The sequence below is a fragment of the Pelodiscus sinensis genome, chromosome 4 (genome assembly GCF_049634645.1).
Source record: "Pelodiscus sinensis isolate JC-2024 chromosome 4, ASM4963464v1, whole genome shotgun sequence".
NCBI classification, from domain to species: domain Eukaryota; kingdom Metazoa; phylum Chordata; order Testudines; family Trionychidae; genus Pelodiscus; species Pelodiscus sinensis.
The window spans coordinates 108442052-108464446 of record NC_134714.1 but is presented as its reverse complement, the minus strand read 5'-3'; the positions used below and the strand labels follow the sequence as shown (position 1 = coordinate 108464446).

The following is a 22395-nucleotide window of genomic DNA, read 5'->3' as shown; positions in this document are numbered from 1 at the left end:
CTAGATCCTCAGTCAATGCTGAGGCTATGCTCGGGTTCTTTATCCTGGCCACATTAACTCTTTTTATAGACTTGCTACCTTGTGGCCGCCTCTTCATTCTAATTCGGAGATTCATTTTGGAGACAATGAGCCTGTGATCTTGTCCAACAATCAGCACCACACATGGCCTTGATCACTCTGACATCTTGCCTGTCTTTTCTCCTGATAATGACATAGTCGATAAGATGCCAATGTTTAGAGCGGGGGTGCATCCAAGAGGTAGGCAGGCAGAACGTTGTGTTGGTGATAAGGAGGCCGTGTGCTGCACAGGTCTTCGGTAGGAGTAGGCCGTTGCTGTTACATTTGCCCACTCCATGTCTGCCAACGACTCCATGCCAGGCTATTGAGTCGCATCCTACTCTTGCATTGAAGTCACCGAGCAGGATCAGCTTGTCGGTGCTACTTGCAGCTGATAGTAAGGAATCCAGTTCTTCATAGAACTTGTCTTTCATCTCGTTCAGGTTAGTCATTGTGGGAGCATGGGCACTGATCAGAGTGGCTTGGTTTCTATCTGTAGCGGAAGCTGTAGTGTCATAAGCCAATCATTCATACCGTTGGGAAGACTGGCAAATTGCCGAACAAGGTGATTCCTGACGGCAAATCCAACTCCAGCATCGCAACGCTCATCGGTGCCACGACCGCTCCAGAAAAAAGTATATCCACCTCCAGTTTCAGTTAGCTAACCTTCATTAGCTAAACAAGTCTCACTGAGGGCTGCAATATCAATGTTGTATCTTGCAAGCTCTCTGGCAACCAAGGCTGTTCTTCTCTCTGGTCTGTCTGTTGTAGGGTTGTCCAAAAGCATGTGCACGTTCCAAGTTCCAATGGTGAGCGATGTCATCATATGTTTAATCTGTTTACAGGCAGTCCCCGGGTTACGTACAAGATAGGGACTGTAGGTTTGTTCTTAAGTTGAATTTGTATGTAAGTCGGAACTGGTACATATTGTAGGGGAAACTCTAGCCAAACATTTCTCCAGAGCTCAGTTTTATTCTCCCACACCTCACTTCCCTCAGTCCTTTATTCTCAAGCTGAGGTGTCTGCTGAGAAAAGCCGCTCCGCGTCTCCCTGGTCTGCTGGGTGGGGCGCTAGCTTTGTGTCTCCCTGGTCTGATAGTGGGAAAACCAGCTAGTGCGGGGTTGCCTCACCCCGTTTGTAAGTAGGGATCCGATGTAAATCGAATCCATGTAACCCGGGGACTGCCTGTATTTGTATTTGTTCGACCGCCATAATGGGATTCCCACCAGCCGCGGATGTAGTGAAGCAGGCAATGTTTAGGGCACCTTTTCTAGCCCCTTCCCCAATTCTACGGAAGTGAGCAGTCCGTTCCTAAAAAGGACTGCTCAGTCGCCCAGGTAGACGCCGGATTTCACTGCTGCTTTGATCAGCGAGAAACGACCATTAAACCTGAGCCACCTGAGTGCAGGTCTGTGACTACAGCTCCCAGTGTGTCCACACCTGCTGCTTCATCACTTGCCCATCGCCACAGGACTTCGAAGGTTGCAATAATGATGATAGTAATAATGTGGTGTCGAGACTTGAGCGTGATTTGGATTTAAGTGAGGAAAAGTTGCGCAGCGTCAACCTCACTCTCTCTTCCCAATTCCCATCTGGGTCCTGTAGCAAGACGAAAGTCAAGACAGCTGGAGATGGGACTGGGCGCAGTGGGTGGCCAGGGCGTCTTCTGTGTCTTGTCCTGCTCTACGTGTTCCACAACAGTTGCAGAGACCGCCTTCTTGACCATTGGACCTTCTACTGGTCCAACTCAATCCACCGGAGTCTGTCTTCAAATGCTGGGATAGACAACTCCCTGTCTCACCGAGGGTTTTGGGCCCATTGGCTACCCTCACCTGGTTTCGCCGGCCAGTCGAAGCCGTTGCCCAGGGTGTGGCTGCTGTCGCATGCAAACAGCTACGAGGAGCCACAGGTGAGAGCTGGGTGGTGGTGAAGCACTGGAATGGGTTACCTAGGGAAGTAGTGGAGTCTCCATCCCTAGAAGTGGCGAGGAGCATCTGACGAAGTGGATCTTTGTCCACGAAAGCTTATGCTCCAACACTTCGGTTAGTCTATAAGGTGCCACAGGACTCCTCGCTGCTTTTGCAGATTCAGACTAACACTGCTACCCCTCTGATACTCGACTCCATCCCTAGAGGTGTTTAAGTCTTGACTGACAAAGCCCTGGCTGGGTTGATTTAATTGGAATTGGTCCTGCCTACAGCAGGGGGCTGGACTTGATGACCTTCTGAGGTCTCTTCCAGCTCTATGGTTCTATGATTCTATTTAAAAATAAAGAGAAGAAAATAGAGGCAACAGAGCTGGGAGTGAGTTGGCTGTTTCAAACCTGTCAGCTATTTAAACAGTGTGGCAATGGGAAGAGAACGTTACAGACAATCTGGTAACTGCCCAGAACATTCACATTAAGAAAAGGCATTTAGCTGGGAGAACTTTGCTTCTCGACTTTTAACATTCTCACCTAGACTGAGAGCTCTTTTTGGAGCTAGAGCCATTAAAAAAATTATTTGGCCTGATATAAAAATTCAATGAAGTCAGCAGAAACTCCCATTGCTTTCAATGACCTCTGGATCAAGCCCATACTCAACAGACTCAGTAGCTAAAGTTTGTTCAATGTTTTAAAGGTGTAAAATGCTACCATACACCAGCGCTGCTATTATTCTATATAGGCAAGGTGGAAAAATATTTTATTTACTGCAACTTTAAATGATGAAGTTTACTTCGTTATAAGTTTGATTGACAGGTTTCATAAGTGATCATTAGGGACTTGACAAATTCCTTCCATGCTTAAGGGGAGATGGAAACACCTCTTTCTATTGCTAACCCCCAATCATGCAATTTTCTGAGTCTGTGTGGAATGCCCAATTAACTTTATTTTGCCTATAGAGAATAATTTTTAGTGGCACTTTGCTGTCAGGTGGACAGAGGACTTTGTACTTTGCATTCTATATTGTATTATTTGTTGCTTTGTTGATGGAGTGTCCTTTATACTATTAATGAGCACCAGCAACATGATGGTGCTTTAATTTTTTTTTAAATTCTCTCTACATTATTGATGTAAGTGAAACAAATGAAGAGAACAGACATTTTTTGTACCATGTTGTGTCACTCCCATCCTTTACACATTTCACCTTTTATTGTAAATATCTCAAGCCTTTAAAGTTTTGATTTTACACATTAATTTATAAAGTGATGGAGGAGTCACCTGATTTACAACAGCTGCGCTATTTCAACAGCAGCAAATAAGATAATGTTTGCTGTTTTATATTCCTATTTAAACAAATTCTGACAAAAGAGGGGTTAAAACTCTAACATTAATTTCATATGGAACAGCAGTTTTACTTTGTGTCCAGAAGACAATGACTCTGTAAACGGTTATGTGGATAATTTCTAAGCACCTTGGAAATAATACTTACTGATTTTCCTATTCATGTTTCCAGGGATAGCAGCAGGAGATTTCCGCTCCACTGTAGTGGTTTTTCTCTTGGAAGAGAGCTGTAAGTGGAAAAAATTATTATTGTAGAAGTTACAGAACAGCAGTACAGAAACTCAAAAGGCATCAAAGCAAGACAAGGAGAGAAAGCTAAAATTATACTAGACATTAAACATGAAAAATACCACCAGAGGAAAAAAAACAGACGAAAATCATGAAAAATTACGGAAACCTAGCTAACCAAAACCTGCTATCATGTATTATAACCAATGATTTTTTTAAATCAGAATTAAGGATTAACTGATAAACAGCACATTTACATTTTAAAAATATGAAATTACTCCAAATGGCCTAATCCTATATTCCATCTGTATACAGAGCACCCACTACTACAAGAGGATTTCTTGGAGGCAAAACTGGCTCTTCAAAATACTGGGGGAAGGAGAGAGTGGAGAATTCATTCTAACCCATTTGACTCTGTCTTAGCCAAAAGCTTTCTGCCATTATGTACTTCGCTGGCTTTGTACTAACACTGACAGCAACACAGATGTAATCAGGATCTACCAAAAAGTGATATGCTCTTAAGTCACTCCCTTTCATCTGTATGAGGTTAGATGCTGTTGAACTGTGCTTAAGCAGCCCAGCCAACATATCTTTCATTGCCTGCAAAAGCCTTTCTCCTCTTCTGAACATGGGGCTCTCCAGAACAGAAACTACCAATTGTTCTGAGCCATGGTTCAGTGCCTAGCTCACCCCTTGTTCTATGGAGAGAAGCAAGCGACACAAGTCCTTTATGCATGGAAACTGGTTTCTCTCTCATGCAGGCTGGCACAGTGAGTGACTGTTTCAGCTCACTTGCTCCCTTCCAGTCTGGATGGGAAAGGATGTAACAGCCACAGAGTCTGCTCTCACTCCCCATCTTGTAGCCTATATCAGGGTCGCCTTACACCTACTGTATGATCACGTAGTATGAGCCACGATTTTCTCCAGTTTAAATGTATGTGGGTAAATACTAGGCATTTCTGCATAAGTATCCATAAAAAATACAAGCTACCTCTGAAGTATTTAATCTGTGATTTTTTTAAACTTCTCTTTGGGCCAGAACTTCAGCTAGGAGAATTCCAGGGATGTCAATGCTGCACTGCTGATTCACACCAGCTAATGTTGTTTTCTTTAATTAATTAATTAAAAATAGATTTAACTATTTCTCTCAGATGTTGTGGAGAAAAAAAATTGTAATCCAACTTAAAAATAGTGGGACCTAAATTATAGAAAGACCCTTGCTGCAATTTAAGTATCAGATCTACACTGAACCAGCTAGGGCTGCACTGTCATACCCCAACTGCTATTTTTAGCAAGCTAGCATGAGTACATCTACACAAGTTTGAAATTACACCCAAGGCTGTAATGTAGACATATCCTTACAGTATTTGCTATTGTAAAAGCTATCATGCAGAATATTGCCTATTTGTCACTATTCCATAAATTGCTGACTCACTAATTTGTATCTTCTTCTGTGCTAGGTTGAACTAAAGATATTTTTGTCTAAATGATTTTTAAAAACAAGCACAAACTTAGAATTTTCAGAAGATTTCATGGGATGCATCAATGCTTTAAAGACAGATATTTATTCTTACCTTAAACAGAATGTACAGTATGTACAAAAGGATTCCAAATCCATAGATAGGTATGATCTGCCCCACGAGACCTCTCCCACTGCCACTTCCTCCTCCACTACCCTTGGCCTTAGCAACTGCCTCTGCCAGGTGAGACCTTGGAAAATGAGCACCAGAAGACCTGCCCTCAGGGGACACCTGGTGATGCATCATTGGAGGAAAATGACTTGTCTTCCCTGAAAAACACATTGAAGATTTTTCTTCTGTTATTTTATATACATTCTTATGGAAGTGAAATAGTTTGCATGGATGGCTTCATCTCTGTGTTCTTAAGTACCATATTTGCATCACTGAAAGGGGGTGGCTTGCTAAAGATAAAATTGTGAATTATCTTTCCAATTATTCTCCGTGCAATATTGTCAAACAGGTAATCATAATTTCTGTCCTCATGTTACAGGTGAGAAAATAGAGATATGAATATAAAATAAGAACTGAGGTAGACTGATAGATAACTTGTCCAAGGCCACGAGGAAGTCAAGGTCAGCGATTGCATTAGAAATCAGAAACTCTACTTCTGGTTCTGAGCTCAAGAGGCAACTAAACACACATCTTTCCTGGGACAGGCCTAATTCTGCAGCAGAATCTGTTAGTGTAGATGCAGTATACAAGTACTTCAAGGAACCCTGCAGGAGTCCGTGGTAGCAGATCCTGTTGCAGTATCAGAGGGGGAGCCGTGTTAGTCTGAATCTGCATAAACAACGAGAAGTCCTGTGGCACCTTATAGACTAATAGATTTATTGGAGCATAAGCTTTCATGGGCAAAGACCCACTTCATCAGATGCATCTGATGAAGTGGGTCTTTGCTCAGGAAAGCTTATGCTCCAATAAATCTGTTAGTCTATAAGGTGCCACAGGACTTCTCGTTGTTGTTGTTGCAGAATTGTGATCTTATTTTGCACAGTAAACTATACTGGATTATTTACAGCTCATGTAAGAAATTAGTATTTCTGATCTTATTTTAATTACTAATCTCTAATCCAAGGAAGATGTAGGTTGCACAAAGAATTGACTTACAAAATTATTAATGGAGTGATAGACTCAAAGACAAGACAATGTGAGAATGGAAACAGTATAGACAGGATCCAATATATTCTGCTATCCCTCAGTCACAAAATATTGCTTTGCAATTCACATCTTGCTCCAGAATTGGACTACAGAATCTATTTTCACTATTTAAGAAAAAAAAAACATTTCTCATCTTCAGGGCCGGGGAGATAACTCTGAAAATGTGAATTTAGCATACATTAAGGAACTGATGCCTGCCTGTGCTTAGTTCTGCAAAGGTGAACTCTCATTTGCCTCAAGCAAGGTCCATGAATGGAATTTGGTATTTCTGTAAGATGTCACAGAATTCATCATTTTTCCCACAGATTTTGTCATTTTTCTGAATCAGGTATCTAACATTTTTTTCTGTCTCCCTTCCTTGCCTGCAATTGCCTCTTGCACTCCAATTTTCTCCACAAATGGGGAGCAAATTGAATTGCACTGCTATCTCCCTGCACTGTGCCATGGAATAAGGCAACAGGAGTCAGAACTGGAGTCCAGAATGGAGCCAGAGAACTGGAGAAGCCACAAAGTAGGCTACTGAGCTTAGTTGTCTGAAAAACAGTGCAGCAGCTAAGACTAGGTAGCTAAGTCACTGAAGATCCCTGCTTCCCTGACATACATGGGAGGAAGCTGGTTCTAAGCCAGACACATAGGCATCACAATTGGCAAGGCTATGGAGATGGGTTACCTGGAACACACAGTAAACTAAAACCTTGGTTGAAATATTGATGCACATAATCACTGATTCATTTTGACATTCTGTGAGCCACAGCTGAAGTGTTTTGCAGGGAGGAGGGCGGGGGATTGGAATGAAGGGTATTTCATTAAAATTGAATAAATTAACATTGCCACTGAAATAAAGGGTGCTTGGCCCTTGCATCCCATTTAGTCACACAGGACCGGGGGCCCTTGAGTAAAGGTTATGGATTACAGTGAGTAGAAAGATTTTTAGTGGAAGTTACAGAATTATTTTAAAACTAAGTAAGCCCTTATTTTAAAAGTTGCTGACTGAGCAGCAGGTGGTTTTTTTTAAAGAGTGCCGGGCATGAGTGTATCACTCACCAAAGAATTCTCAGTCTAACACAGCTCTAACAGCCCTTTCACTTACTATAGTCCATTTTATTGAATTATTAAAAGTGTACCTTACAAGACATCTTATTGACAAGAGTCTTGTAGATACAGCAGGAATGTCTTGTAACAGGTTTCTGTGGATTCCATACACAAAGCATTGCCACTTCAAGTGGGGAGTAAGCCACAGGAGCCGAAATACTCATAGGAAACAGATCTCATTCACTAAAATGATCTTTTAAAAAAAGATCAGCTATGGGGTGGAGGGGACAGAAATGTGTGACACAAACAGAACTATTTTTCAATTGATAATTTTTCTACCTTTCCAAGGAAGCTTTGACCACGCTTTAAAAACTTTAATTTACATAAAGAAATAAACTTAGACCTAAATGAACACTAGCAACTTGAAATCTAGTCATTTTAAAAAAAAGGGGCTGAAATAGATTCTGTCCTTGACTTTTGTCTGTTTTTATCATTTTAAAAATGACATTTTCTAATTTTTAAAAAAATTCTTTCCCATCCTTTTCCTTTACTTTGCAGAAAAAAACCACACAAACAGGAAATTGACTACACAAGCGAAAGTGAAATGATGGAGTGCAGAGTGCTGTCAAATCCAAATAAATAAAGAGAAATATATATAGATTTTTTTCTCCAATTTCTTTCAGCTCTAATAATCTTTGGTGCCAATAGTAGGTAAAAAAATGACAGAAGTGCAGTGATTTCCAATGTCACCATACTTCTTTAAAAGCTACAATTTCATTCCGAATGAGTCTACCTCAATTATTTAATCAATCACTAGGATCTTTCTACACAATAATATACAATCATTTTCTTTATGTAAAGTTCTATTAAAATCAGTGCACAAGTATTCTGTGTGTTGCAAAAGGAAGTCAGAGTTATGACAAAAAGCAATGAAAAGTAGTTTTAAAAAGCAATATTCACAAATATATAACATAAAACATTACTTCATATTAGGTATGAGATGCTTATAAAAGACTGTTTCCATACTAAGCACTTTTGTGGCAAGAAAATATAAACACATATGTATATGCCCATCTCAATGGGAAAAAAAATTAAATTAACTGGATTAAAATAATTTAAAATATGCACAGAGCCAATATTTCAGACCAGTGCTACTTGAAATAGTTCCCTAAAAATTAGCTGTTTGTGAAAATTACAAGAAACTCACATACACTGAGGCTACCACCAGTTTTTATTGCGCTGTGTTATGTGAATTTAGTGCTTGTAAAAGATGCCTCATTGACATGACTAGAAAATGAAATCCTCTAACCACAGAACAGCTACAATTGACACTCTTCTAGTCTGAGCTTCCTCACCCAGCTCTGTCATGGGATGTAGTTCAGCTTCCATACTCATTCACTCCTTGACTTCTCTGAGGAGACTATCAACCAAACAATTGTTACCATTGTACTGGGTTTTATCATATGGACAGTCATCCCTAGACAACTGGACTGAGACCACAAGATTTCAGAGGCTGCTGAGCATCCAACAGTAAAAAATTAAATTCACTGCTGGGCGGGATACAAACTGATGATTCGTGAAGGGTTCTAGATTTCATTATCTCAGATGGATCCTTTTGGTTACGCTAATTCACATATTAATTTAATTTCTCCAGGTCCCTTTATGCCACCTAAGAGGGTGAATGAATGTTTATTATTTGCATTGTCCCAGCACCACGCTACAGCTACGTCTATACTACAAGCCTTTTTGTGTAGACAGCGCCTTTTTGCACAAAAACGCCTTTTGCACAAGAGCTGTTCTTCCTCAAAACCTATGCAAATGAGCGCTCAATTTGCATTTGCTCTTCCGCAAGAGGCTTGTAGTATAGATGTAGCCTAAGTGATATACAAAAACCAACATATTACACGTCCAAATATACAGTATCTGAATGAAAGGGTGGTGATGATGAATGTAAAGCAGGTCTATAGAATGATAAGCATACATCTTATAGTGCCACATCTTTGTTTGGAACCTGTCAATTGTTAGGTGTTCCATTTGCCTTCTCTGTACCACCCATTATTTTGTATGCTTTGTTGAGGTTTTCTTTCTAAACTACTGTATCAATATTTTCAAGCTCTCGTCAGATGGAAGTTCTTTATGTCTCTACTATTTTTCCTTGTCTGTCTTTGAAATGTCCTTGCTTCCCACCCCCTTCCCTCCCAGAACATTTGTTCTGAGATTGGTGACCATAAAGATCCCAATTGCCTGTGTGATGGCGTATCACTGGTTTCTCTAACGCAGTGTTTCTTAAACTGTGTTCCGCGGCACACCGCTGTGCCGCGAGGCAGTGGAGGTGTGCCATGGAGAACAGAATTCAAAATGGACACCCTTAAAGGGGCAGGCGACTTTTTCTCTCTCTCAATTTTCCCCCAATTCTTTTTTTTCCTGAATAACTTTTTCCCTCGACTTGTTTTTTTTTGGCTTGGTGTTCCTTATAAAAAAAATTGTTTGGTGTTTCTCAGTCTTAAAAAGTTTAAGAAACACTGCTCTAATAGTATTATAACACTGTCACTATTCATTGTGCACTCCAACATCGTTTTTTACACTATGGTTGCACGCTAGCAGGTTTTTGTTGAGCTATCTTCATTGATGCTTTCTTTCCTGAATGGTTGCATTTATTTTAGAACTCATCACCACGTAGGTGTACTTGGACTCTTTGGGCCTGTCAAGGCTGTTCCCTACTCTGGCATGTCAAGTGCAGAAAGTGGGGGCCTAAAAGAGACTTTAAAAATATCTTGCCTTTATAGGCTTCTGCTTAAAAACTCCCCAGTCACAGATTCCCTGATCTTGAGTGGTATGCTGCCACTACCTACGTGAAAAACAAAACTTTCTTGAACCCAGGAAGATTCACTTGGGAAGTTCTTCTAGAAGGGTAGCCCAAGCTATTTTACCACAAGAGAGCTTGGAGGAAAAAAAAAGGAAAACTAATCTCTGATAGCTGACCTCTCAACCTTTGGCTTGCATACACAGACCTTCTATTACCTTCCAGGACACAAGAATCAGATCATAGTCTTAAAAACAGTAATTTTATTAACCAAAGATATATCTGGTAAAGCATACTCGGTTGCTAGGTGTTGTAAAGCTACTGAGCAAAAACAAATTAAAGAACAGAGAATTGCTTCCCTGGGATTCAGCTTTAGGTACAGTGCATGGGGAGGAAGGGAGGTGCACATGGACTCAGCACAGAGGAATTTAATCAAACTACAACAAAGAAAATAACCTGACTGCAATGTCTAATTAAACATTCACTTACATATCTGTATCTTCAAGATCCTGTCCATTTCCAGGCATGGGTAATCTTGCCTGGTTCAATTCATCCCCCACCCCCGGCCCCGTTTAAACGCTCTCTTTCTCACTCTCTCTCTCTCTCTCTCACACACTCACATACACACACACGTACGTAGCAGACAAATTTCCTTTCAACTCAAATCTCAACAGTTTCTTTCCATTGGTTCTCCTGGCTTCCTGCCAACACTTCCTGGTTACCTGCTTTTCTGGGATTAACCCTTTAGTTACTGAATGCTGTAATGTTTTAAAAAAGGGTAGTACTACTCCCATCCATCACAGGACCAAATTTAGAAGTGATGCCCTATGTGACGTTAGTTAGACCAGAGGCTTTCAACCTTTCCAGACTACTGAACCTCTTGTAAGATCGGTCTTTTGGACCCCAAATTTCACTTTAAACTTCTTATCTACAAAATAAGACATACAAGTAAAAAAGTGTAAGAGCAATTATTGCTGAATAATTGTTTACTTTCTAATTTTTACCACAATTATAAATCATTGTGATATATTGTATTTACTTTTCAGCGTACAATATAGAGAGAAGTATAAACAAGCCCTGCTTTGAAATTTTAGTTTGTCCTGACTCTACTATTGCTTTTTAATTAACCTGTTGCAAAACTAGGCAATTATCTAGATGAGTATATGTTCCCTCTGCATACCCCCAGGGATGAGCATACCAGTTTGAGAACCACTGAATTAGATCGTCAAGCTTAAAATCTAGACAGACTCCATCAGATTCACTTAGTTCTGCTAGATTTATTTATACCTATTTTATGCTAACCTATTTCAAGAGGTTAATCTTTCCAGATGAGCACCCAGTCAAGAGGATGCCAGAACAGTTCTTGATAGCTATTCTTACAGGCAGCAGGTAATAGAGGACTTCTTCCTTCCAGGATAATACTTTTCTTTTTTTACACAAATCTGGAACTGAACCACATAGCAGCTAAGTGATTTGCCCAAAATGCTGTGCCAGAGAACATAAATGAACCCAAGCAAGTGTCCTAACCACTGCACACTATGAACAATCAAATTGTACTAATTAAACACACAGTGTACAGCACCAGGCACAAAAAGCCTCAGTCAGACTTTCCAAATGCAAGTTCTAATATTGTGAGAACTCTAACTATATACTTATGCTTCTTTACAATTATGGTTTGCATTGTTGACATTTATGCTTTTTGTGGGTTTTTCATCATAGTGAGTCAAGAGCAAGCTGTTTTTCAGTGAAATTAGGAATTAAAAAAAAACAACAGTTCATTTCCCTCCCAGTTGCTACAATGTATTTTCTCATATTTTGTCCAGCCCGGTACTATATTTTATAAGCCAGGGTACTTCTATCACTTGCTTTTGAGACCATTCAACAAACTAATGCACTTCACTATTCAGCAGTTTTTCCTGATATTTAATCTAAATTTTCCCTCCAGCCACCAAATCATTTTTATTGCTTTTCTCTGAACTCTCTCCAGTTTGCTGATATCTTTCTACTGGGAACTGAATGCATTATTCCAGGTAGTCAAACCAAATAAAGACCATGGCCCCTGGGATACCTTTGCCTATACGAGGCCCAAATTATGTTAACCTTTTTCAAGCCACAAGCTGATGTTTAAATCACTGATCATTAACCAACCTCTGTCTATTTTCTAGGTTTTCAACTCCCACTAGATTTGTGTTTTGCTTATTTTTCTTCACATGCGCTAGTTTACATTTTATTTCAATATGACTTGTTTTATCTTAGGCACAACTTACACCACTTAAACTATTGCTCACTCTTAAAGCAATAATGAGGACACAACTACATACACTTTTGATATAATCAACCAGCGTAAGTTTTCCTCAGGATATATTGAAAACAGCATCAGGTATTTATTATATAAATACTGCTTATGACTGCTTTTTAGAAAAGGGACCTTGCTGTGTTCTTAGACGTTTAAAGTTGGGAAAAACAAACCAATTTAGGAATATGCCTTATGAAATTGCCACCAGATGATACATTTAATAAGATTAAACAAAAATTGAACAATGAAAGGAGCAGGATGGAAAGAAGGGATAAAGGACAAGATAGTTATCTTAAACAGAAAAAGTTCTTTATCTGGAAACCTCCCTGACTGAAGGAAATTCAAATGCTAAGTGTGTCAGATCCAGTTGCTCAAAAGACCGAACCAAAAAAGAAAGATGATTTTATGATCCATGTTAAAAATTCTGAAATTAACTGAAAATTGATTGCAAATCCATTGCTTGGGAATGTTTGTCATACAGAAATCAATGTATAATTTAATTATTTTAAACATATATTAAACATATTTAATTCACTGTTGATTATTGTAGCAGAAATAGTTTCCATGTCCTTTAGTCTCCCCATGAAAACTTCATAAGAACGGCCATACTGGGGCAGACCAAAGGTCCATCCAGCCCAGTATCCTGTCTGCCGACAGTGGCCAATACCAGGTGCCCCAGAGGGAGTGAACTGAATAGGTAATGATCAAGCCATCTCTCTCCTGCCATCCATCTCCACCCTCAGACAAACAGAGGCTAGGGACACCATTCCTTACCCATCCTGGCTAATGATGTCAGATCCAGTTGCTCTTGTCCTTTAACTCTTCTATCATGCAGTTATGCATTATCAATTAAAAAAATAAATCCCTGTGAAAAAGGAATTACGAAAACAGCAGAATTAATAAGGAATTATTTTGGGGAAGTTTTATTGCCCAGTGTTACACAGGTCAGACTAGATGATCATATTGGTCCCTTTTGGCCTCGGTGTCTGTGAAACCATTACTGAAATTGCAGTACTGATTATACGATTCAGTTTCATATTTAACTCCTCAAAAACCTCCATTTTAAGATATGTCATTGAGTGGGAGGGGGGTGTTTTTAATAAGCAGTGAATTAAATGAATCCATGTAACAAAATACATAGGATACAGTACAGAGGGCTATATTTTAAAGTAATTTTTAAGCATCAATATAGGCTTTATTTCTTTTTCCTAACCAATATCCTTTAGCCTTTTGCATAATGGCAAAGTGGACATCAAATATATGACACCCGTGGGGCTTAACCCCTACTGCTATGTGGCTTATTGCTTTCTTAAATGAAAAAAAAAATACTTCTGAACACAGCTTTAGTGTTACACTAGCTGACATACCCATACTAAGTTATAGACTTGTCTGATAACTCATTCTTGAATAATGTTAGATTTTAACAAACCGCAGAAAACTTTATGCATTTTTTATTCAGACTAGAGTTGGGGCATTTCCTTTAAGTTTAAAAATGACATTATCTTATTCAACTTCAAAAGTATTTAAACACTATTCACTCAAGAGGACTACAGACAAGAAAATTAATCATGGTTGTTTAATTGATATTTTTTATTTTTTCATAAAAATATTAAGAGCTTGGTCTAGAAACAACTGCAATGAAACTGCTGCCATGAAATTGAGAAATGGATCATATACTCTAAACTGAAGCTGTGCAACAGACAGAGGTTACATCCCCATCAGTGTAAGGCATCTGGTTTCAGTCCTATAGGCTGCTTAGTATTGTCCATGATTCACCACCACTTAAAAATTCACGCTTAAATTTAAGAATGAGAACTGCCCTACTCAAGTCAAGTACTTTTTGCCTAAGTTTATCCTAAATGAAGCAGGTCGGCTTAAAGTACACCATTCAGCTACGCAAAATCGTGTAGCTGAATTCAGCTTCCCTTAAGCCACACTGCTGCAGCAGCTACTCTGATGGAGGCTGACCGGAGCACACACTCCCGTTGGCTTCCCTTACTCCTTGTAGAATGAGGAGTACAGGATGCTGGCAGGGGCTGCCCTCATCATTCGATTTTGGGTCTATACTAGACCGGCTAAATTGAATGCTAGAAGATCAACCTCTGGAGGGTCGATCTTCCCTGTAGTGTATACATGCCCTAAGTACTGTGACGGCATGGAGGCAGAGAACCCTGCACTTTGTGAGATTGAGTCATTAATGTGCTATCCCAAAAGAGAGACATTTAAGCATGTTCTATCTTCCATGTTGAAAGTAAAATGACAAAACAACTGTACTAATCCTAATTATATGTCACGTAAAAATGTTTGTTATGTTATTGGTAAAAAAATCAGAAATAATATTGGAGTAGGAAACTAAATGTGATTCAAATAAACTTTTATTTCATATGACACTTCAAAAGCAAAATAAAAAACAAAAGAAAATCTCTTTCAAATAGACAGAACACAGTGAATGAAGGATACTGTAATGTGATCTCCCTTGACATAACATTTATCTGAGCTACTACACACATTAATTAATAAAACTCAAATGGAACTTGGGACATCTGATTAAAAGGTATTTGGGTCAGAGATAGGAACACTGAACTATGACTTCGCCTCTGAAAATCCACGGTATACCAAAGATCTCTGAAATGAGAACAAGAAAAGGTGAGATGGAAAAAATATTTGGTGAATTATATATATATATATATATACACACACACACACACACACACAGTATGTTTCATTCAAAAAAAAAAAACCACCAACATATTTTATACAAGAATTGCACAAACAGCACCACTGAAATGAAAGCAGCAATTGTGGGGGGAAAGAGCTGCAGCCAAAGTTACTATATAGTACTGTGGGGAATTTTTTGACCAGGCAAACACATTCTTACAAAATAGTGCAACAAAATGGGGTCATTTCAACGTACAAGTCTGCAGATCCCATTGTACATTACACCCAAAGCTCACACACCTATAAGCCTGTAGCCGACTCAGTGTGTCCTATACCTCCTATGCCCTTGCAAGAGATTCAATGCCCACATGGAGATTTTTAAAGATGATGGCATTTCTTTAACCTCTCTTCTTCAGGACTCTTGCTAAAAATGTGGATAATGTTGCATAGGAATGCTGTGATAATCAAGAGTGTGTGTGTAAGATGCTTTGAAATCCTGGCACAGAAGGTAACCAGACAAACACAAAGAATTATCTTCAGAGAGATAGACAAGTTAGTCTTTAAAGTGCTACCAGACTATTTGTTGGGGTTGTTTTTAAAGTTTTTCCTGTTACAGACTAACAAAACATATGGATGGTATCATGTGGGTACAACCCACTTCTTCAGATGACCAAAGTGTTGGAAACTCTGATTCTATGCCTTAAGCAGTAAATTAAACTTGGTATCTAAGTTTCTATTACTACCTGTTAATGCAACGTGTAACTCAGTATGAGAATCTTGGAATTACAAACATTAGCCACTGGAATGCACTAAGTTGCCAACTGTATGCTCCCGAGGCCTGGCCTTTTTGCCAGGTCTGCGCAGCCATGAGCACTACAAGGCCTTGGTCCAAATCTGGGGTTCCTAAGCAGTAGGATAAAATGCTCCCAGTTGTGGCTGGCCCTGGGATCGGGCTAGTCACAGTCTAACTGGGTTTCCCTATGGTCGGATTCAGGCAAAGAAGCGGCCGCCCTCCCCGGTACCGAGGAGAGACTCCAAGAGGAGGGTGGAAGCCCCGAGCGGGGGGTGGCAGCTGAGCAGCCCAAGCTCCATTAGGGACGCGAAGGGTCGCCACGTCCCTGGAGGGCCCGGGCCCAGGGGAGGCCTCTTACCCTCGGGCGTCGCGCTGCCGGGCTCCTGCCTCCCGCCCCGGGACAGGAAGGTCCTAGGCAGGAGCAGGGAGACGCACAGCACCAGGCAGGAGACCATCGCCACCTTCCGGACGGTGGGATACGCCATGGCCGCCCCCAACGGCCGCACGCGGCGGACTCAACCCGCGCTCGCCCACCCCGCCGCCGACCGAAAACCGCTGCGCGCAACCGGAACCGAACCGGCTCCCGGCGCCACATCCGAGCTGCGTGACCCCGATGTACTTCCGGCGCGTGCTGCGGCGGTTGGGGGGGGAGAGGGGAGTAAGGCGCAAGCTCGGACTCCCCCTTCCTCGTCATTGGCCGATCACTGAGCGTGCGCGAGCGACGAGAGCATGCGCGTTAGCGGCTGGCGGGGCTGCTCTGCTTGGCCCGGGTTAGCCTCTGCTGCTCCCGCGCCCGGGGGGAGGGGCGCGTCGGAGCCCGTCAGGACGGTGCTTTGGCTGGGGCGTTTCAAGAACAAAAGAAACGCGCCCCAGTCAGAGCCTCGTGGGGCCCGCCCGCCCGCCCGCTCGCTCCCGAGTCGCTGCTCTGCCCCTCCCCAGCCCCGGACAGGAGCCGCCATCCATTGCTCATGGGACAGTCCACAGGCTGCTCCCCTCTGCGGCCTGATCAGAAGGGGAGGGTACTTCAAAGCGGCAGCACCACCTGGAGCCAGATCCCCGGCTCCGTGCGCTTTGACACGCCGCCCGCCCGCAGCCTTGGCTTCAGGCTCCTCATGGCACTGTGGGGAGTCCAGCTGACCCCGGCTTCACCTGGTGCTTTCACCTTTGAAGTGTAGTAACAGCCCCTGGGGTACTGCTACACTTCACAGGCCCTATCGAGTAATGGAGTAGTCGATATAAATGCATCAACTATTGGATGAGTTAATTTGCCGATATTTAACTTCCTTTCCCCAAAATTTAGCCATCCATTCCAGGAGAGCCAATCCAGCTGGCCTACAACCATTGCATCAGGACTGCAACTAAACTTTCATCCCACCAAGCAAAGCAGAGCTCTGTTCTTCCTGGTCAGCTCTTAATTGGGTTAGGCAGTGTCTCAAACCCTTTCATTGCTAGTGGAGAGCTGGTCTGCCTCCTCAACCCCTTCATTGCCTGTGTGGGATCTCTCTGGCTCATACGGGGAGCTGTGGGTTTTTCATTCTCTTAGCCTTATTTAGGTAGGGGAAATTATTTGGGTGTAAAGCAGGGGTGAGCAATAATTGGTGTGTGTGTGGGGGGGAGCATTTCCTGTGAGTTGCTGGGCATCCCTGGTTCTTTTTTCACTTCAGTAGGATTTTAGGAAGGGCTCAACAATACTCAGGTGGCTTTGAGCTCCTTTCAGGAATGAACCTTGTCTTCTCTTTTAGGCTATGTCTACATTGCCTCTTTTTTGCAGAAGAGGCAATGCAAATTAAGTGCTCATTAGCAATTTATCATGCTTCATTTGCATAATCTCTGCCCATGGCTTTTTGCGCAAGAGGTTTTTGTGCAAAAACTAGTAGATGGATCTATTTTGTGCAAAACCCCCCTTTTGCACAAGATTCTCAAAAAAGATGCCTTAAAAAAAGAGGTATACAGATCTTGCGCAAAAGGATTTTTTTTTGCACAAAACAGCACCGTCTACACTGCTTGTTTTTTGTACAAAAACCTCTTGCACAAAAAGCCTTCATTATGCAAATGAAGTGAGAGTTGCTAATGAGCGCTTCATTAGCATACTTTCTGCTGGCAAAAGAGGCAGTGTAGACATAGCCTTAGAGAAGATAATAGAAGCATTCATTTTGCACATGCATATAATACATGAGGACTATGCGAACAAAAACCTAAAACTGGGTATATCTGCTTAGATAAAAATGCTTTTATTTATTTTAGAATCCAGTAGACTATCTTGTAGCAAGTTTGTATTTAAAATTTACTAATTAGTCAACATTATTGCCACTTATGTATATTATATTTTTGGTGACAAAATATCCAACAAAGTTCTCAGTAGAATGTCAGTTCAAACTTTGAAAACACTATGGATCATAATTTTCAGAAGGAAACCGTGCAAGAAAATTATAGCAAGGTGTATTTTGGATTTACTATTTACAAATATTTACAATACAGTACAAGACAATTAGGCTACATCTACACTGGCCGCTTGAATTTCTGCAAGAACACTGATGATCTCATGTAAGATTGTCAGTATTCTTGCGGAAATACTATGCTGCTCCCGTGTGGGCAAAAGCCCTCTTGCGCAAACGCTTTTGTGCAAGAGGGCCAGTGTAGACAACGCGGTGTTGTTTTGCCCAAAAAAGCCCCGATCGTGAAAATGGCGATCGGGGCTTTCTTGTACAAAACCGCATCTAGATTGGCACGGATGCTTTTCCGCAAAAAGTGCTTTTGCAGAAAAGCGTCCGTGCCAATCTAGACGCTCTTTTCTGTAAATGCTTTTAACGGAAAAACTTTTCTGTTAAAAGCATTTGCAGAAAATCATGCCAGTCTAGACGTAGCCTTAATGTATTTATGTATTTGGATGTATTTAGTGCACTTTGGTACATTTTAAAATGGTTTTTTTTCCTAACTGCACCAAGAAATACTTCTTGAAAAGTGTCTCCAACTCTTCATTATCTCTTTTTCCCTAAAATTTTCCATTGCATTGTACCAATAGTGCACTTCAGCCACTAATGGTCATAACAGTGCTAAAATAGACTGACCAACTACTGGTATCTAAAAACACACTGTTATCTAACTCTGCTCAGAACAGATCTTGACAAAAAATTCTAACAGCTGCCTGGGATTTGTGTGCTCTAGAACTAAAGGAAAAACTATGTAGCACTTTAAAGACTAACAAGATGGTTTAATAGCTTTTGTGGGCCAGACCCACTTCCTCAGATCATATTCTGGAAGAGAATGATGGGGTGATGGGTTTTTTTTTCAGGAGGAAGTTTGAAATCTGAAGATTGGAAATAATTCATAAGTTTGGGTTGCTATTGTGTAAATTGCTACAAATATGTCTCATGCTACATTTCTAAAAATCTCTGCTCTCATGCTACTACTAGGGTGAGAGAGTTCTGTGTTTATACTGGTTCTTTCTGAGAATCATAGGCAAAAGCTGTGACGTCAAATTAAATGTAATGGTTTGGTATTTCCATTATATTTATATTACACTAGATTGCTATAGCTGAAATAGATTATTTTGCAGCGGGACTAGGTTGTGGCGACTATTTAACTGACTTTCCACAAGTGTTACTATACTAGTAATTGGATTTGAACTGAGAACAGAAGAACTGCTTTTCACTAAGGCCTAGCAGACCAATATGAAGGCACAATCCTGAAAGGTCTCAAGTTACTAGAACAAAATACAGGACTATGTAGCACTTTAAAGACTAACAAGATGGTTTATTAGATGATGAGCTTTCGTGGGCCAGACCCACTTCCTCAGCTCAAATAGTGGAAGAAAATAGTCACAGCTATATATACCAAAGGATAGAATTAAAAAAAAATGAACACATATGAAAAGGACAAATCACATTTCAGAACAGAAGGGGGATGCGGGGGGGGGGGGGGGGGAGGAAGGAATGTGAATGCCTGTGAGTTAATGATATTAGAGGTGGGGAAGGGTAGATGTCTGTGAGTTAATAGTATTAGAGGTGATAATTGGGGAAGCTATCTTTGTAATGGGTAAGATAGCTGGGGTCTTTGTTCAGCCCCCTGCGGAGAGTGTCGAATTTTAGCATGAATGCCAGTTCAGAGGATTCCCTTTCAAGTGCAGATTTGAATGTCTTCTGAAGTAGGATGTAGGTGAGTAGGTCATTGAGACAGTGTCCTTTCTGGTTGAAATGGCAAGCAACTGTTTTTTCTTTGTGATCCTGTCTAATGTCTGTTTTGTGGGCATTGATTCTTTGGTGAAGTGTCTGAGATGTTTGTCCAATGTACATAGCAGACGGACACTTTCGGCGCATGATAGTATAGATTATATTTCTGGAGTCGCAGGAATATGTATTCTTGATCTTATAACTCACTTGGTTAGGCCCAATAATTCATGCTGTATTTTGTTTCAGCTACACCAGACTAACACGGCTACATTTCTATCACTATTCAAGTTACTAGGACTTCTGAACAGTTGGAGATCATTCTAAAGGTTCCAGTAATTGTTTTTACATAACACTTCACCTCTGGGAAGAGGGCAGCCTTTATCTGATCTCCCATTGATGAGAGACCCTGTTTCCTGGGTTTGCTTTCCCTCACTAGCTCCTTGGAAAATTCTGGAATCCCCTGACTGAGGGCTGGCTACTCCGAGTCATCTCTCCAAGATGTTTCACTTGTATGACAGAATGAATCCCTGCAGAAGCCACAAATGAGAATATCTGGAGAGGACAAGGAGAGCTGTTCATGACAGTCCTGTGTTTGCTGCTAACTTCACAAAGATTGTATGGAGGATGGATTGGAAACCATACACTAGTAAACTTTCCACTACTCACTTAGGTCCAGATTCTGCTACCCTCAATGTTAGAGTGAGGCCTTCTCTTTGTTTGTATTGAGAATGTCTTATAGAGGTATAGAATTTAAATGACTTCATAACTACATCACACAGTCCAGGGATCAATTCTTGGTAATTCTTCTTTATCTCTGAAGATTAAAAGGTAATGTGCACTCAACAAAGTATCGTTTAAGCTTAATTAAAATGTAATACACTGAAATGATCTGTAAAATAAGTTTTTTTTGTGATTATGTGTGATGGCATTTTCTATCTGAAATTAGGTAAACTTTGTGCTGAATGCAGCATGTGGTGTAGATTAACGACATTTGCTGTTTTAATACACATGGTGTGAAATCTTTGAACTAACTTGTAACTTTTGATTTCAAAACTGTTGGAATTCTGTTTATGTTTAGAGTTGAAGTGACCACGTTTCTATGAAGATGGAAGTAATGTCTTGTGTGATCAGTTGCCCAATCCCATTCCTAAGAATCTGGATAATTTAGAAACAATTCTTGAACAATAACAAATAAAAGACCGAAGATCAGAGCCAAAGTCAAGGGGGAATCTTTCTGTTTACTTTAGTGGGCTTTGGATAAGGCCCTAAATCTGCAATTACTGGTAGTCATAGTGGAAATAAATAATTCAGCAAAACCTTTGACACTAATATACAATTTTGTATTGTTAATTACTTTGTATTATGACAAAAACAATGTTGAGACACTTCCCTTTCAAAGGCAGCTTTTATGCAGTTTTCCTTTTTGTACTTGAAAAAGTTGTAGCCATCCTAACAAATTGGATGACAGCTTTGTATGTTGAGCAACCACAAATATCTACCTCAATGATAATAAGCTGGCTATGATATCTTGTAGTAATTTAGAAGAATCAGTTTATCAGGAGGTTGTTGTTTCCCAGGACAACAAGCCTTTGCCATTCCAGAAGCAGTCTCAAGTCAACTTAAACAGTATGTCACCATTTCCATTTTAACTCTTTTAGCACATGCACACGAGAGAGAGTGAGACTACTTATAATAGGACACAGAGGCAACTAAAAGAGCTGTAGGACCTCCCTGAGCCTCCCTAGGCTCATGCTGCAATGAGTAACCAGCAAGAGACAACTGCGCTATTAGCAATCCTGTGAGTGTTACCGAGTCAGTTCAGTGATGGTTAACATGGAAAATCAGGGGCTTCCTCTGCATTTTTCATGCATTTAACAGTATGAAACAGAGGGTAGTGTCGCTGTCTGCAAGTGGACTCTTTTTGACATAAGTGGAAAGAATAGAACATTTCTGACAAGGGTCACTTGTTTTCTAGCTTCTCCTTCCTTACTTCTCACAACAGAGAGGTATGGAAATACCCACTATGCTCCAGAACTCATTTTCCACATTGGATAATCAAATCCCCAGCCAGACTATGGAAGCACTTGTACAGTGACCACTGACACAGCATATGCTAGCTGTTGCAGCTCACACTGCAAGGAAAAAGAACAAGTTGGGTGCATTAGTACATCAAAAAGATTTTTCTGAAATAAATGTTATTCTAGTTTGTTTATGTAGTTGGAGCAAGACAGTTGCTACACATTTTTTATCATGTTTTATTTAACATTTATTTAATACAGTCAGCAAATATCCAACAACTATATTGATCATCCAAAAATATATTGATAGGGACCTCAGGACCAAGCTTTGGCTATGTCTAGACTGCACTCTGAAGTTGAAAAAAGATACGTAATTTACGCTATGCAAATTGCGTATCTTT

At 40.6% G+C, this 22395-nt stretch overlaps 1 protein-coding gene and 1 long non-coding RNA gene across 5 annotated transcripts in view; one reads left to right on the top strand and one right to left on the bottom strand.

Annotated features, from left to right (window-relative positions):
* Positions 1–16517, bottom strand: part of RIC3 (RIC3 acetylcholine receptor chaperone) — a 38515-nt gene extending 21998 nt beyond the window's left edge. Inside the window, exons 1-3 of one of the 4 annotated variants that reach the window (XM_075928013.1) lie at positions 16166–16517; positions 5122–5336; positions 3468–3546 (exon numbers count right to left, since the gene is read on the bottom strand). In XM_075928013.1, the coding sequence (XP_075784128.1) occupies positions 3468–3546; positions 5122–5336; positions 16166–16292 (421 nt within the window). In that variant the 5' untranslated portion in view covers positions 16293–16517. Of the gene's footprint in view, positions 1–3467; positions 3547–5121; positions 5337–10549; positions 13105–13130; positions 14925–16165 lie in introns of those variants that run through there. The other 3 variants (XM_075928012.1, XM_025186265.2, XM_006126333.4) reach the window with 3 other exon arrangements.
* Positions 16455–21252, top strand: LOC142829222 (uncharacterized). Its single transcript, XR_012903638.1, has 3 exons — positions 16455–16577; positions 20413–20622; positions 21055–21252. It is a non-coding gene; the product is annotated as an uncharacterized LOC142829222 (long non-coding RNA).
* The last annotated feature ends 1143 nt before the right edge of the window (positions 21253–22395 follow it).